The sequence below is a fragment of the Vidua chalybeata genome, chromosome 9 (genome assembly GCF_026979565.1).
Source record: "Vidua chalybeata isolate OUT-0048 chromosome 9, bVidCha1 merged haplotype, whole genome shotgun sequence".
Classification (NCBI taxonomy): Eukaryota; Metazoa; Chordata; class Aves; order Passeriformes; family Viduidae; genus Vidua; species Vidua chalybeata.
The window spans coordinates 16357667-16374475 of NC_071538.1; the positions used below are offsets into that span (position 1 = coordinate 16357667).

Here is a 16809-nt window from a genome sequence, read left to right on the forward strand (position 1 = left end):
AAAATATCCTTGTATTGTAATTTCTAAAAAGAGATCTAGTTAATTCTGTATATGAGGAGAAATTATGAAATTTCTCATTGGGCTCTGCATTCAGAAGAGAAACGGCTATATAAGAAAAAAAATACAATAATCTTTATAGCTGGGTTTTTTTAATACTGTATATATACACCAGATAAATAGGATTAAATTACTGCACTGTTAGCATATTCAAGGCCAGGAGACAAAATGTGTAAACAAATATGCAGATCTAAAAAAACCCAAAACAGGCCAGAAATACTATTAATTGCCACTCTGATGTTTAAGGGATTCATTACTAGTAATTTGCCTGTAATTTCGTATAGCCAGTCCTATTTTTTCCTTGTTTTCTTTCAACTAGTGTTTTTACAAAACAATGATGTTCTTCCTAGTATGGCAATAGAAAAACAACGTGCAACCCACATTGGCCAGAAGATAAGCCTGAAACAAAGATAGTTCTAGAAAAATTGTAGCACAGGTGTGATTCTCACACCACAGTCTGGTTATTCTCCTTGTGAAGCTGAAGAAAAAGACTGCACCTCACAGAACACAACCCCCTTCCTTTGATGCTATTCCTTTATGACCCATTTTTTAGTCTCAGCTACAGTACTGTAATTTCTCTGAAAATTATATGCTCAGAGCAATTATTTCTTAGATTGAATGCAAAAGTTAGAAGAAAGTTCAAGTGAGGTAAGAGACGGTGCTAAATTCGTTCTATCGTGAACATGTTATTCCTATATTTGTTTGTGGAAAGATAAGGAAACAGGAAAGCCACATATTTTCTAGCTTCCTAAATGCAGGTAGCAGAGCTGTGTAGCCCTACCTGCAAGTCCCAGCAGCTGATAAACAACACAGGTCACCTGCTGAAAAAACCCTACTGAAAAGAGTTGGAGCATTGTCTCCCTGCAAGGCTGTAATTACCTCCTGCTGCAGTAGATCTTCTGAACAGATCCATCAAAGGCTGCAAAATTGCTGCTACACGCAGTGAGGTTTCCTCCACAAACTCACAGCAGGAATTGGCTTTCCCGCCCCACGCCCTGGCACCGACATGGCGCCTCAGGGCCTCACCCCAGCTGCGCCAGCAGCGCTGAAGGCACCGCACTGAGACGCCTGGCAAGTGGCTTCCAGCAGCTTCCATGGGCTGTCCTTCTCTCCAGCCAGGCGGGGGCGGCTGCAATGCCTCAGCAGGAGCCTGAAGAGAGAGCCCTTCCATGCCGTGGCCTTCCATGCCATGGCCTTGGAGCGGAGGGAGAGGCAGCCGCCCACGGAGGAGCGGGGCCAGGCAGCGCCTGCAGCTGCAGAGCGGCACAGGCAGAGCCCTGCGGCTCTGACATGGAGGCCGCCGCTGGCCGAAGGAAGCAGGAGGCTGGAGGAGCCATTCCTGCCAGTGTCCCATTCCCACAGTGTCCCTACTTCCCATGGGTTAGTGCCCTTCCCCTCCTGCCGCTCTCTCCCACAGCTCCTGTGGGCAGGATGGGGCCAGGTGCAGGTGGGAGCTCGTTATTATTTCCCTCACAGTCGTGCAGTGAACATTACTTTGCTATGATTTGATGCAGCTGTCAAACTCAACAAGTACTGAGTGAAATACCCTTTTCCACAGGCTGTTTCATGTTTTTCCTTAACATGCTAATGGTGTTTTAGGAATAGGTTCTCCTCTGTGAGAGATTTCACACTGTTGTGACTCCTTCAACTTCAACGCATTTTTGAGTCAGCACTGTAGTTGTATCGGAAGTATATGACTTGTTCTACTGTAGATAATGTCTCTACAAAAAAAAATAAAATTGCAAAAAACAGTCAGTGTCATCAATTTCCTCCCGTTTTCTTGGTGGCTATAGTTTGAGAATTGAAAGATCTTTGTTCTTTTCTAATTCTGGTCATTTTTTCCCTCACATAGGTGGGCCTGGCTCTGGCAAAGGTAGCCAATGTGAACAGTTAGCCAAGAGATACGGATTTACTCACCTGTCCACTAGTGACCTTCTCCAAAATGAATTATCATCATTATCGGAGAGAAGTAAATTGATCAAAGACATCATGGAATGTGGTGAACCTGTGCCTGGCGTGAGTGATGGTTTTATTTGGGATTCTAATGGTTAAACAAAGGCAGTGGTAGGTATATTGTCTAAAACAGTGGAAATAGATACTGGAGCTGATGGTTCCCATTTCAGTAAAATTAATCTGTAACCTCGGGGAGATATTTCCTCTTTGCCAAATCTGTGGCACTAGTTTCCCTTTTCAGTGCTAGTATTTCTTTATGTTTCACATAGGCAATAAATCAGACATGAAATACAGTGAGACAGATGCATTGCAAAACATAAGTGTAAGCACAGGAAACAGAAACTTTATGTCCTTTTTTATAACGTTACATTTCAGATTCAGAGCTGATCCTCCTGGCAGCTATTTTAAATTGCAGTACCTGCAGCAGTTCCCTGCAGAGCTGGCTGACATCCCAGAGTAGCTGGACTGCAGCTTAATGGAGATTGTGAAGGCAGAGGGTGTTGTTCTCAGCGGGACCTGACTTTTACATGGCAGGTCCACAGTCCCAGCTCTTGGTGGGTCTTCAGCAAGTGCAGCTAGGTCAGAGGATGTGTTTGTTAATGAAAGATACTGGGAAATGTTGCTCAGGGGAAACTAAAAGCTGTGCTCAGGCTTGATTTTGATTGCTTTGCTCTTCAGTGTGTTTGGTCAAATGGGGTCACTTTCCATGTAATGTAATTATACCAGTGACATAGCAAAATGCAATCAGATTGGAAAATGCTGCAGCAGTACTCTAGAGTTTCACAGGTATTAACATTCATTTTGAAACTATGAAATATTCTGAGCTATCTGGAGGGCACTTTGGGAAATTTTGGATGGATTGCAACATTAGCTGGTCCTGAGAGAATAAAAAGCAGGGTGCTCTACTACCTGCAGGACAAGAAAAACACCTGCAATCACAGGACCCACTTACAGCCAAAAAGGGCCATATTCAAGGGTGTAGGACTAAAATCAGTGCAAAAAACAAAGGTATCAATCTTTCTTATTAATTAACCAACTAATTCCCTCTCTTTCCTATGCAGGGTATTGTTCTGGAGCTACTGAAGGAAGCCATGGTTTCCAAGCTAGGGGACACAAAAGGATTCCTGATCGATGGGTATCCTCAAGAGCTGAAAGATGCAGAAGAGTTTGAGAGCAAGGTGACCATACAATTGTAATGCTGTTGTAACTCCTGTAATTCTGGTGCTGCTTCAGTCCCTCTCTTCAGCTGATTGCAGCAGGGATGTGTAAAAAGCCAATCCAGCAGAGCTGTGCTGCTGATCACTGAAATTTTGGCACCTCATCAGTATAGCAAATCTAGCTGTTGCCCTTACCTATAAAGAATCTAGAATACAAGGAGAAGTAGAGGCTGATTTTATCTAAATATAATGTAAACCAGAAACAATTCACATTTAGGGGAAAACATCATTTTAGAACCAGTTTTCTGGTTCTAGTGGATAGTGCTGTACCTCTCATGAAAATCTGATCAAGCGCTATCTGATGTAGGATCATAAATGTATCTTCTCAGTTAATATTTATTACCAGTAAGCCAGCTCTGCTAAAGCTTGCTGCCACTTGAAACAGCCAAACACAGATTTAATTTTTGTGGTGAGTAACAGGTGGTACAGCCATAAAAAGAGCGTTCTGCAAGTGCCTGTGTGGCAGTTCCGAGAGCTCTCGATTTCCTCAGTATGTGCTAAGACCTCGTGAGGAGTCTCAGCCGTACATTTCTCAGTCTGCAGGAAATAACTCTGTCTAAGCCTATGAATGAATCTGCCAGGGTTTGGGAGAAAAAAAAAGTGGTGAATTAGGGATAATAGTATATGTTACATCATATTACACTCAAAAATATCCTAAACAAGTTTATAAGGTCATAATACTTTAATGAATCCCCTGTTTTCTCGCTGAGCCTTAAGCTGCTTTATTTATTTAGTTGATTACCATAAAAACCTAGCAGGATTTAGGCATCAGAAGCCAGACAAAATAATGAGCAATGGGATTTGCCATAGAAGTAATTTACAGAAATGTTGACTTATTAGTCCCTTTAATAAAATGCTGTAGACTACTAAAAAGATGCTGGAGATTTCTCTCATTTTATGTCTAAGGAGGAGCCATTTCAGCAGTGCTGTTTCTCTGGCAGGCATACATGCTGGTGTCCTGTGGACACTCCTCTATATTATGAAGTGGGACTTAGAGATTGGAGTGTCCTGCACTGAGGTATTCCAGGCAAATAAGTCTTAATGCATCCCATGCTCAAGCAGAGCTCCTTAAGTTCCCTGAAAGCAGCAAAAGATTCCATAGTCCTGGACTGCATTTGGAGTAAAAGACAAGGACTTTTAAGTGACTGTTTTGAATGTGCTAAGTCACCCCTGTTGTGCCCTGTATCCACTTTCCACAGGCTGGCTGTGAGCTGCTCAGTAAGACTGTGAAGTTTTGTTCAATGAGTCATTTTTGAGATAATGCTTTGCAGTTTTTCCAAAGGGTGATGAGAAGTTCTTAAATTATAACTGAATGAAAAGAGGTGCACACCAGGCCTTACTAATTAATGGCAGCAAAGTGCAGATGAATAATGCTACATATCTACATGATATGTGAAAAGCTTTATAATTGTTAACAGAGACTTGTTCTGTTTAGAAGACATCAAGAATAATGCTTATGTTTCAGAGCTTGACTCATAAACAGAATGAGCTGTGTAGAAACAGCTGATTCTCCAGCCAGTTTTACCCAATTCCCTTCTATGATGTATTTTTACCCAGCCATAATTCTACAGAAACACAAAACTCTGTTCCCTCCTCAGTCTTTCTACAAGGTGAAAAAACATTTTTAAATTATATACTCCACAGCACCAGGCGGGAAGTACCCAGTGAGACAGAGTAAAGACCCAAAACATTAGACTTGTTTGGTATGTATTATTTCAGCTAAATTCTGTGAGGAAAATAATAATTTAAAAAAAGTATCAAAAATTGCTGTAATACCTGATAAGGGCATTAGTTTCACTTTTTGTGGGTTTTAGTTTGGAAGAAAGATGTTTCTGTAATGGTTTGAATTCCAGATAGCAATACTTAAACTTCTAAGAAAACTACATTTTTCAAAAGCAAATCAGACTGAGTGTATCAAGCAAGATACTATTATCTGATCCTATCAGTCAGGAGACTCCTTCATATCCTCATTGTGAGGTGATGATATGAGTATAACTCATAAAAGGAACTATTTCCCATTTATTCTATTATAATTTGGAGCAGACCATGGAATTCCTCATGTAAATCTGGGAGGAAATAACTTCTCACCATCCTAATCCAGTTATACAAAAAGGGCATTTGTTTAAATCATTGATTAAGCCCACATCTTTTTTTTTAATTCTCTATGTCTCTTGCAATATTAAAACTGCCTTGTTGGCTTTTTTAATCCCCAAACCCAGTGCTGCTACAGCTAATAGCATTAATGCTTTCTGTGTGGAAAAAATGGGCAGGTAAAAGCCTGTCATTGAAGTGTCTGACATAAGCCCTTGGCTTCAGCTCCTCTTAGAAAGTCATTAAGGTTTGTAGAAAGGTCAACACAATCCAGACATCCTCAATCAAATGCAGAAGGCCTGATATGAAATATTTACCTTTAGAATATTTCTTCCTTCGAGGGCTGTCAACAAAGATAACAATGACAATTTCCTTATATCAGTCATTTAGACTTTCTTTACAGTAGCCATGGTAAAAATATGATTTTATAATTGTCACTAGTGTGAAGAGCAGTCATCTTTTTCCAAGACTTCTCACTTTTTCCTAAAAAGTGTTTTCCAGATCCCTGTTGAAACGGAAGGGAATGAGAAAAAGACTGAGCATGTCATTGAAGGATTAAATACATAACTGCATGGAAAAATTAACTTTTTTCCCCCACTGATCCTGTAACAGCTTTATGTTGCTTGAGACAGTGGAATTTTTATCACTTTGGACTCAGCCCAGCAGGTTTTGCTCATGCAAAATCTTGTGTCAGAGAGTACCGTGCCTGAGCAGGGTGCATGACAGTGCATTGCAAGATTTATGCTCAATGACATACATATTTTTCAGTGTTTCAGGGAAAGAATGCGAGGATTTGTGTTTAGAACTTTTGCCTCTCTCCTGAAATACCATAAAGAACATTTTGCTCTTTCTTGCCATTTCTTTTCTTCCCATAAAGTACTGCAATATCTATGATCAAATGTAGAAAGAGATGATTATTTATGATCTTTGCCAGACATAAGAATAAAAATAAATAAATCTGTATTTATTTTTATTAGAGAAAAGGACAGACTCTCCCTCATGACTAGTTTGGCACTAGCCAAACAGCATTAAATGACCAGCTTCCCACAGAATTTGGAAATTACTTGCCAATTTGAAAATGCAGAGAAATTTATCACATCCTTCCTTTGCAGCATGGGGAGGAATGGTGTGGGTACACTGCAAACAAGGACATAAAATACTGTGTGACATAAAGTAATTCACAGGATATATTCCTGTGAATATTTGATGGTGTCCCTGAGCCTGTCTGTTGTTACTAATTTCCATCTCAAGTGGGTACACTTTTATGTAAACATTTCCTGCTACTGTGTCTTGAAATACTAAGCTAAGTTTACCACTCCCTTTTCACACATTGAACAAAGAAAAGGCTACAAATATAACTGAGTCAAGTATTGCATAAGTCCTGTACAGTTTGCATCAAGCAAATAATGAACTGACACTCTTCAGTCCAAGCAGACAGACTTTATCAGATCCTATCTCGTTATTTCTCTGTGTAGAGCCCAGGCAAGCACAGCCTTGTTCCTCAGTGCTGGCAGCCCTTAGTGCTGCCACACTGAGAGGTGTTTGCTCATAAGCATCATTTCTCCATGGACAAATACTATTCGCTAATAAATGCCTTGGTGACTGTCCTGGTGTTATCCAAACAAAATCTGTTTGTTGTTTTCTTTTGTCTCTAGATTGGAGAACCAAAGCTCGTGCTCTGCCTGGACTGCTCTGCAGAAACCATACGCAGTCAGAGCTCTGAGAGCACTGAAACCACTGAGGACAGAACTGAAAGCTACTACCGAGCATCAAACCCTCTGATTGCATACTATGAAAGCAAGACACAGTTATGCAAGGTAAATACTTGACCTTTTGAATTAAATTATTGCTTTTTACTTCAATTATATGAGCAGTATTTGGAAAACACTGACATGTTACCATTTATGTACTGTTCCCACACTTTCCAGTTGTCCTCATTTTACAATTCCCTGGTTTGTTTGCAACTTCTGAAAACTTCTGAGTTCCACAGTACAGTTTGAAAGGAAAAAAACACAGATTTATCCTTAGTCAGAGAACATATCCTGAATCAATAACTCATCTGTATAGAATCTCTTATTAAAAATAAATTCTAGAAAGCTTTTCTTTAAGTATTAGGATTTATTACTATATAAGGGCTTTCAGAATTAGGATGAAAGATTATGTTAATCCAAAGCCCTTTAGTAAAATTTTCAAAACTGACAGTGATTATCCTGAAAGAAAACAGACCTTCATACAAGACAGATCTTTTTGCTGCTCATGATGCGATATTTTAAGCATTCTTTTTATTCTATAATCAATACTTCAAGAGAAGCAAGAAAAATTCCATCAGTACACTTAACTGGCACATCTGTGGACTCATTTACATTGGATTTTTCTTTGTTTCTCTGCTCTGTCATGGCAAACTGACCCTTAAAGATCTAGTCCTACTTCTCTGTCTTGTCTTAAAAGAGAAAGAATCCAATAATAGTTTCTGGAAATATTATGGGATTTATTTTTTTCTAGAGGCTGTAGCAAACATGCAAATCACTTGCCCCAAACTTTCCTCCTTTGCAGAGTTCCCAAAAGAGAAATGTGCAGCTAATTTATGCACCAATATCCTGACCTGAGGGCAGGGTAAATGACACAGTGATGAGAAAAAATATACTCAGAGGAAGAGTTCTGATTTGTGGCCTTTCTTTACCCTAACAATAAGTGCACATAAGACAAAGTGTAAGTGTCAGAAAAAAGTTCCTGCTTACTTTTCATCTTTAGGCTTACAAAGAATTATGTGGTTTATTTGTTTTTTCTTTGAGAAGCTATCTTGCCAAAATTGCAAAGATGCGCCTAACTAAGAATTCAGTACTGCACACAATACACCAACACAGCACAATGCCAAGGAAAACAGAGCTCTCTGTCTCAGTATCTTATTCCAGGGAGCTGTGCCTACCACAGTGTTTCCCTTTTTGAAGCATCAGGGAAGTGACAGCCCCAAAGAGAGTGAAACTGCAGTTAACACTTTCACACAAATTTTGCCGTCATGGTCTGCCTCATTTCACTTGACATGGACTTTCTTTGCCCTTCCTTAATGCTTCTGCTGCAAGTTCCTGCTCCATCCCCTATGTAATTGTAAAACATGCAGTCCTTTCTTGAAAGTTGGTAGCTCATTATCTCCTTCAGGAACCTGCCAAATGGTGGGTCAGAGCTGGGTATGTGATTTGTACTCGTACCATCAGTTCTGGGAAAGCTGACATTGTATGTTTGCATGTTAGAAAATACCTGTGCTTTGCTTGAACAGTATCTAAACATTGTCTGAACTTGCTTCTGGTGAATGTGGTGTTTACCATATAGCCATCTTCCAGGTGGAACCATTGGGTATGAAAGCTCTGTAAAATCAGCTGCATAAACATTATTGTGGAAAATGTCTTTTAAAACTATGTTAGTGGTGAATATGTTTACGCTACATGTGTTGAAGAAAGCAGAGAGTCAAGGGGAAGTTTGCAATTCCCTGGGCATGGGATTAGTTTACACAATGCAGCCAAGCATTGACATTAGCAGCCACTGGCTGTTCTCTGAATGATGAAAGGAAGTTCAGGTGGAAAGCAGAAAAACTGTCAATAATAACTTCTGATCAAATATATCAAATATAACTTCTGACTGCATTTTTTTTTGTGTGCAGGCTAGGCTAAAATAGTCTTTGGGTTTTTTTTTTTATTTCTAATATCATACACACACACAGAAGACTGAAACTTTACCTAGAGGCAGTCTAACATGTTTAATATTTTTCTTTCCCATTTTCATTAAAACATCACATATTTTCAGTGTTGGGGATTTGTTCATTCCTAAGTGGGATTGGCACTCTCCAACACTGACCAATGCTGGCTGAAGAGGTTAATGCTGCCATGGAGATGCTGCTGCCTCTATAACTCTGTTTCCTGAAAGAACAGTGTGTCTGTTTCCTATCCATTTCAGACAAAGCCACCAGTTAATTTACCAGTGTTGATTTGAAGACCCTTTAAAATAAATTCTCATCTGTATTCATGGATTTATTTTAAATCACCCAAGGACCTCCATGTAACTACAGATCAGAGGCTAGTGTACTCTTTTTCTTAGGCACAGCTGGTGGGATCCAATAGCTTCAGGGAAGCAATGCCTTCCTGAAGGTGCTATTTGGAGACCCAGATCAGTCTGTGATCCCAGGATAAGCAATGGCCAAAGCATCTGATGAGAAGCTGTTTAAGAGAGGAAGAGGAGTCTTTATTAAAGAGTCTTTGATTCCTGCCTAGGTTTGGTTTTGCAACAGAAGCAGCTCTTCAGTGAAAGGCCCACATGAGCTTTATGTCCCTTGGGATTGCAGCAAAGCACTTTCCTAAGCATGCAGAGGAGTGGGCGTTGAGATTCTAGAGGAATATTGGAGTCTAAATCCTGCTAACTTCCACAAAGATTTGGCATTAACCTTTTCTAGCCAGCTTACTGCAGCGTGTGGCTGAGGACCACTAAATTCTAGGTATTAATTGTGTAAGTGATCATGTTTTATAGGGCTTGACTGTAGCACCCAGCTCCACCTGGCCACAGAAAAGAAAATCAGAAATAGACTTGTGTAACAAGAAACTGGAGTTGGCATACTGGTGTAATTTAATTTCTCCAGTTTAAAATCTAAGTTTAGGACGGGCCAAAATTTCCCACGGACTGGGAACAGCACATGACAACAGTGGGATGTATTTAACTTGTCCTATCTACTCCAAAGGTTTTCAGTCCTGAAACAGGCTGATTAAATATGCAAATTTAAAATTCAGTCCTGGGCAGAAGGCCAGGAAAAGGTCTGGTGTAGGAATTAAATGTTGGCTGCGCACTCAGCAGAGGAGGAACTGGTCTGTCACACCACATCAAGGTGTGGTGAGAGTAGAGTGTCAAATGAGCTTTCTTACTCTGTGCACTGGAACACAGAGTAAGGAATGCTTTACTCCATTTGGAACAGGCTTTAATGCATGCTTGGATGGAGCCTGACAGTGCAGACAGAAAAACTCAGCTCTGACCTGGCTTCTTCTGCACTCATTGGGAATTCTCTCCTTGCTTTACTTGCACAGAAGAGACAAAGGTATATGGTTGTAACAGAATTCCCACTTTAATCCTCGAGGATTTTATGACTTTCCCCATCCTGGAGTGGTTGTGCATAGGTGCATTCATAACTAATATGATATGTGGAACTGGAACATTTTTTCCATTCTGCTGACCTCTTAACAAGAACAGTGACCTGGTGAAGCTGACAAAAGACCAGGACTGCGTTGGAAATTTCCCTTTGGCCAAGATTCCCTCTTTGTGTTTCTGCTCAGCAGTGGAGGCTTGAGGCATGCATGGACAGAGGGTGAAGGCTGTGGGTGCAGATGAAACACCTGTGAACCTGACAGGAATAGACAACAGCAATCCTTCCAGCACCCTGCTGAGATGAAGAACTGTGCACATATTTGCAAGGGAAGATGAACTGACTGAAGAATGAAGGGCAAAGGCAACAGTGTCCTCACTTTTCTGCTGAGGCATTAAGTTTCTAAATTGTGTTCTGAAAGGTAAAGTAGTTGTGACTAACAAGTTAGAAATTTTTCAATTTTTTTTTTTTAAATTCATGTTTTGGGGATTTGGTTTAATATCCCATAATTTCTTTTGTAGTCAGTTCAAGAACACCCACCTAAGGAGTTGCAAGTGGCTGCTTTTCAGTAAAGACCTTGTACTGGAAATGCAAGGGCTGAAAGCACTGCTCTCAAAAACACTGCCTGCAAGCTGCGTGGTTCTGTGGGAATCAGGTGCTTCAGATAAATGACATTAAATGAAATTTTTAAAAAATGCATTATAGTAGTAGTAAGCAGGTAGACAGTATTGGTTTTAAATCTGTTTCTCAGTGAGTTTCAAGGCAGCTGGACAGAAAAGTTCATCTGAAAATTTAGTAGACATCTACTTGTGTTTTGACATGGCTAAATGTAAATCCCTTTGAATATATGGCTCTCTCTCAGCTGAGAAGAAAGGGAAGGAGGAAAAAAAGATTGTTTTTAAAATCTGACTCATCCTTTAAAGCTTTTTGAAGTGACAGTATGTAGGAGGCTAGTAAGTAAAAGAGAAGAGCAATGCCTTGGTAGTCAAGCAAGACAGCCCTGATTCTACCTAGCTAACATAAGACACCTGGTAGGTGTCTTACATCCAAGTTTCCTATTCAGAGTCTGAGGAAAAGAGCATAAGAAATAAGCAGAGCAGGGCAGAGCAGAGGATTAAGGGTGCCCAAAAACTTTGACTCTTTCAGATCACATGCTATCAAAGTTTAGCCTACACAATCCAACAGGAGTTCGTTTTTCTGTGTTTATTTCCTTTCCTTTTATTATTTTTTTTTCTCAGTGTCTCTACTATTTCTTTCTGAAATCACTTGCAGTCACATTTTCCATAACCATTATGAAAGAGCACGTGACCATCCACCCTCTCCCAGTCTTCCACTTGTGAGCCTTCCCTTGCTGATGCCACTCTAAGTGCGTGTGGGGAGGGGCCACTTCCCCCTTTCCAGAAGGGGTAATCAATGGTAATACTGAGAGCAGTTATGTGGTTCATTTCCATCTTTTGAAATGTTCTCAGAGACCCATTAACCCTGATAGATAAGGATGTGGGGCACGAAGGAACAAGTGATTCTCTATTCCCCCCTTGGTGCTTTGTGGCCCATTAGATGAGAAACTGATTTAGAAAGATACATCAGAAACATTAGCAGGGGATAATGGATAAAACACAGCAGAAAATGCAGGCCTAATATTAATAGGTCTCGGGGCAGCGTGTTTTCAGTAGATTTACACAGCTTGATCCATTGCTGTGAGAACCAGGTGCTGCACAGTCTCAGAGAGATTTTTCTAACACACCCTAGTGACAAAGACATAAATGTTAGTGACAACACAGCTAAGCTTGACTGACCTTCAGTAAGAAGCTTGTAACTACTGAGTTCATTCCAGAGTCTGTCCTCAGCCATCCTCTCTACACAGTCAGGTTCTTCTCAGTGGCAGTATATTTTTAGAGCTCTAAATTTCAAAATGTACAACAAATGTAGATTTGTTGACAGAAAACGTAATTGGTTGATTTTAATGACAAAAGGAGCAACATTGTACTATAGGGATGGTTACTCCACTAATTTTTCATATGAGCTCATTAAATTTCTCTGTATTTGAAGTTACCAGAAGCCATAGCTGCATTTGAAAACTGTGGAAAACTGTACATGGATCTTGTTTTATGAGAAGTCAGCCGTAAATAGCCTCGAAAACAGGCCTAATTTATTAGCTTTGTTAGAATATGAGGAAGAGAAATAAACAGTTTTTTCTCTGGAGCTGCTTGAGAGCGTTGTTGAATACTGTAGTACAAGATGTGAATTATTGGCACATTAGGTTAGTTTTGTGCCACAACGTTAAGTTAGTTCCATGAATTGGGCCTTTGTTGTTTAGGAGGCCAGCATAAGAAGCACTGGGGCTGTCATTAGTCAGGCCCATCCGTATTTTATTTTTACTGTTAGGAAGTCAGCATTCCAGCCCATCATAAAGGGTGGCAGTTTCCTTGCTTACAGAACTAATTCTTCATCGCAACTCCCTAGATCTAGACCTGAGTATCAGTCCCAGCTCTAAAGGGGTCGCCAAAAAGCCAGTGGCAATCAGCTGTGCTTATAAGATTAGATCAGTTAGACAGTGCAGAAGTATTTATGAAGTAAAGAGATAATAATAATAATAATAATACATATTAAGATGAGAGCTTTGAAATGGCTGTGGCCTTCACCCTGCATGCAGTATATTTCCTGTGGGATAGCCATATGAAAATAGTTGTCTTGGCAGCTGAGACAGGCCAAACAAGGTGTTCTATAGCAGCTGAGGTGGGAGTTGCTGGTTTTGTTTTAACTGGAGAAGGCAGACATTTGGTTCAGAATGGTTCATCACTCCCGTTTTCTCTTTGCTACTAGTAAGTACCCCCACTTCTAAACACTTCTGAAAGATGTGCAGCCCTTGTGGGAGAACTGCCCTTTCTAAGGTGTCAGCACATGCCTGCCTCTGCCTCAGCTCTGCAAAAAGCAGCAGCAGCAGCATGAAGGGCAGTGAGGGGGCCAAGGGAGCCATGGCCTGGGAGCTGGCCAGGGCACCGAGGGCAGCTCCGCTCACACTGTCACACGCCTTGCAGTGGGCCCGAGGGGACAGGGCCCAGCCAGGACAGCTCCTAAAGGCTGGCCTGGCTGGGAATCCAGTGCTGGAGCTCTGGCTGTGGAATAGGCTGGTGAGATGTGCCAGCACTTCCCACAGGATGCAACGGGGACCAAACTTCGCAGCATCTGCGGATGCCACCAAGAGTGAAACCCAAGCTCTGGAGAGTGCCTGCAGTCCCTGCAAGGAGCAGCTGCTGACTCCCACGCAAGACTCAGCACCAAGGGACTTAGATGTACATGGACTGCAGTCAGCTGTACAGGAGCTCACTGCAAGACAACATCATATATGAGCAGAATTTTTTGGCTTATTTAAAAATACATTTATTTGAACATGAAACTCCTTTAATTCTCCTGCAGACCAAAGAGATGGCAGAAAGTATTATAGGCAGGGATGTCCCCTTCAAACACTACAATTGTCTGGCTTTCTAGTCAGCAACTTGGAGCTGAAAATGCAGCAGTTCAGAAAAAGATCCTTTCACAAAGTTGTCTATTTAATCTTGTGCAAATTTCACATCATGCATACATGAAAGACTAAGCATGGAGAAGCAAGGAAGAATCTTGCTTTTGTGTAAAGACCAAATATCTCAGCAAGCATTTGAGGAAAGGGATAATCAGCAGAAGCATCTACGTGGAATACACAGCCAGTGTGAAAGCTGCTTCTGTCACTGCTGTGAGGGCTGCAGGCAGCTCTCCTTCCTCAGGTGACACAGCACGGGATGGACATGAAACTCATTGCTCAGAACAGCTCAGTTCTGCCTCACGTTTTCCAGGGAACACATACAAGTATTACTGGCTGCAAGTACCGTTGCTCTCTGCTGAAATGCAGCTCTCATCTTCAGCACAGGAAAGTAAATTCATCTTGTTTTTGTGAAGTACAGTCATGAAAAATAGCTCGGTCAGAAAACTGCATCTTTGGGGTGTTCAAGAAAAAAATTGTTTCAATGAAAGTTGAGTTCTTATACCACAAAAGCAGTGCCTTTATAAAAGATAGGGGCAAAGGATGTCATAAAACCAGAACCAGTTCACCAAGTTTCCAAATACAAATGCACTGGAATACAATGATTTGCTAAGTTACTGTGGAGTGGCCAAAACCCAGAGTGCTGTGCCCTTCAGAAGGACCTCACCATGTTGGAGTGATGGGCAAAGAGCCCTTGGCAACTGTTCTGCATCAAAGGTGTAACTTTAAAACATGAGTACTTAAAGCTCCCTCATTGACTGATGTACTTTGCTACAGATAATCGAGCCTGCAGAACCTTCTTACAGAAATCTGTGGAAACAAAGTGAGAAATCTGCTTTATTAAGCTGCTCCTCTACATTAGAATGCTTCTACCATGAAGCAGAACAACTTTCATTTTATATTATATTAGACCAGTTTTTTTTTGTTGCATTGTTTAGATTCTGAGATAATTCTTTGTAACTTAATCAAAACTGGTTTTTTTTTTTCATGCTTCACAGGTTGATGCAGAAGGAACACAGGAGGATGTTTTCCTGGAAATCTGCAAGACAATTGACTCTTTTCTGAAAAAGGAAGAGGCAGCATTTTCTTTTCCACCAGAAATGCAGTAATGGTGTGTAAGATGTGTACACAGCCTTGCCCACGTGCACCCCACAGCCATGATTTGCTGGTCAAAGCAGAGCTGCTTCGAGAGGTATCTGGAATTTGTGCACGTGGCGTGTTGCTCTAGATGAAATCTTAGTTCTGAAAGTACACTCAACAGAAAGTGGTCTGTATGCTAACCCCACTCTGAGAACTGAATTTTGTTTTCTTGGGTGTTTGCTCTTCATGGGTTAAAAGCAGCAAGGTGAGCAGCAGCTCTGGTTTTGTATTTCATGGTCACACACATTCCATGGGAAACGGGACAGTGCCTGGCCAGCAGGGAGCTCTCCACCCACCCCAGTCACTGTCCAGCAGACTGACATTAGGCTTACTGCATACAAGTTTCCCATTATTTTCTTTTTATTGACAGTACTAATTTCTGTGGCGTCACTTAGCTTGTTCTTGGGCTTTAGTGCCTGAAACCTGTTCTCTGTAACATGCAGCTCTAGGAGAGCTGGAATTAGTCAAGCTATAAGTTAAAATAAGCTTTTCACACATCCCCAGAACGTAGTTGCAAGAAGAAAAACTCATTGAAGATACAGTTGAATGTTGTGGAAGTCTGTCAACCTATTATTGGGAAGCAGACACCATTTTTGAGACAGTCTTGTCTTCTGCTGGGAATGTTACGATTTTATAACTGACCTCCCAGTTTTGTGGGCTGAGAATGATTATTGTATTGTATAGTTAAATGTGCAATCCAGTAATGATCCATATTAACAGCAGTTGTGCTATAGCTATTAAAGACCATATGTAAAGTTGGTTATGAGCCAGAACATCTCATGTCATCTTTAAATTTCACTTCAGAAGTATTTCAAATGCAAAATTCAGATCATCATCTGTTGTCTTGTACTGGCATTGCCCCAAAACTTGGGAAGGTGTGGTGGGGTGGGAAACCAAAAAAAAAAAAAAAAAAAAAAAAAAAAGGAAAATGTCAGGGATTATTTGATTCATATTGCTTGAACCTTTAGTAAGCCATTTATCTGTAATCTGCAAAAAAGTCTGTAAAAGTGCTATCGTATTTCCGTTAACTAAAATATTGTGGAGTTTCTTTGGTATTACTGACAGCTAAATAAAAGCTTGTTTGGCATTGCTGTAAAGTAACTGCATCCTCTTACTGAACTACTGGATGAATTTACAGTGAAAGTGGGTTGCATGATTGCTTGTACTGTCAAAGGTGTACTTCATGCAGATTTGCATTTTTAAAGTTACCTTTCTTGTAATGAAGACATAATACCAATAAAACATGTACAAAAATGAGGAGTAATAATTTCTGTTACAGTATATGTGGGTTTAATCCTTTTCAAAGCACAGTACATGACTTGAAAATATAGCTCAAATCAGCATGCTTACAGAATATGTCCTTTTTTCCAACCAGGGCAGATTCTTCTGTTTCCTTTTCTTCCTTAGCATTTGCCCTGTAGATGCTAATTCAATTATTTTTTAGGGTCTGTTTTACATATGTTCTTATCCTTCATATCATGGATGTTCCTTCTTTCCTGGGTCCTTCTACAGCCTACATTTTACCTCTGGTGCTCTGAAGTGCTTCTCCAGCTCCAGCCAGTGCCATTGAGCAGCAGCAGCAGCAGTGCCTGCAGTACCACACAGCTCCCAGGGCAGCTCTGGCCACAGCAGCCCTGACGCTCCAGCAGCTGCTGCTGCAGGCGCTTCTTGTTACAAGTACAACACTCTGCAGTTACCAAGAAGCTGCAAATTCA

At 40.8% G+C, this 16809-nt stretch overlaps 1 protein-coding gene across 1 annotated transcript in view; it reads left to right on the forward strand.

Annotated features, from left to right (window-relative positions):
• Window positions 1-16351, forward strand: part of AK5 (adenylate kinase 5) — an 83176-nt gene extending 66825 nt beyond the window's left edge. The window contains exons 11-14 of the mRNA XM_053950184.1: window positions 1910-2073; window positions 3072-3188; window positions 6974-7135; window positions 14953-16351. Of these exons, the coding sequence (XP_053806159.1) occupies window positions 1910-2073; window positions 3072-3188; window positions 6974-7135; window positions 14953-15063 (554 nt within the window). The 3' untranslated portion in view covers window positions 15064-16351. The remainder of the gene's footprint in view (window positions 1-1909; window positions 2074-3071; window positions 3189-6973; window positions 7136-14952) is intronic.
• Window positions 16352-16809: the final 458 nt, after the last annotated feature.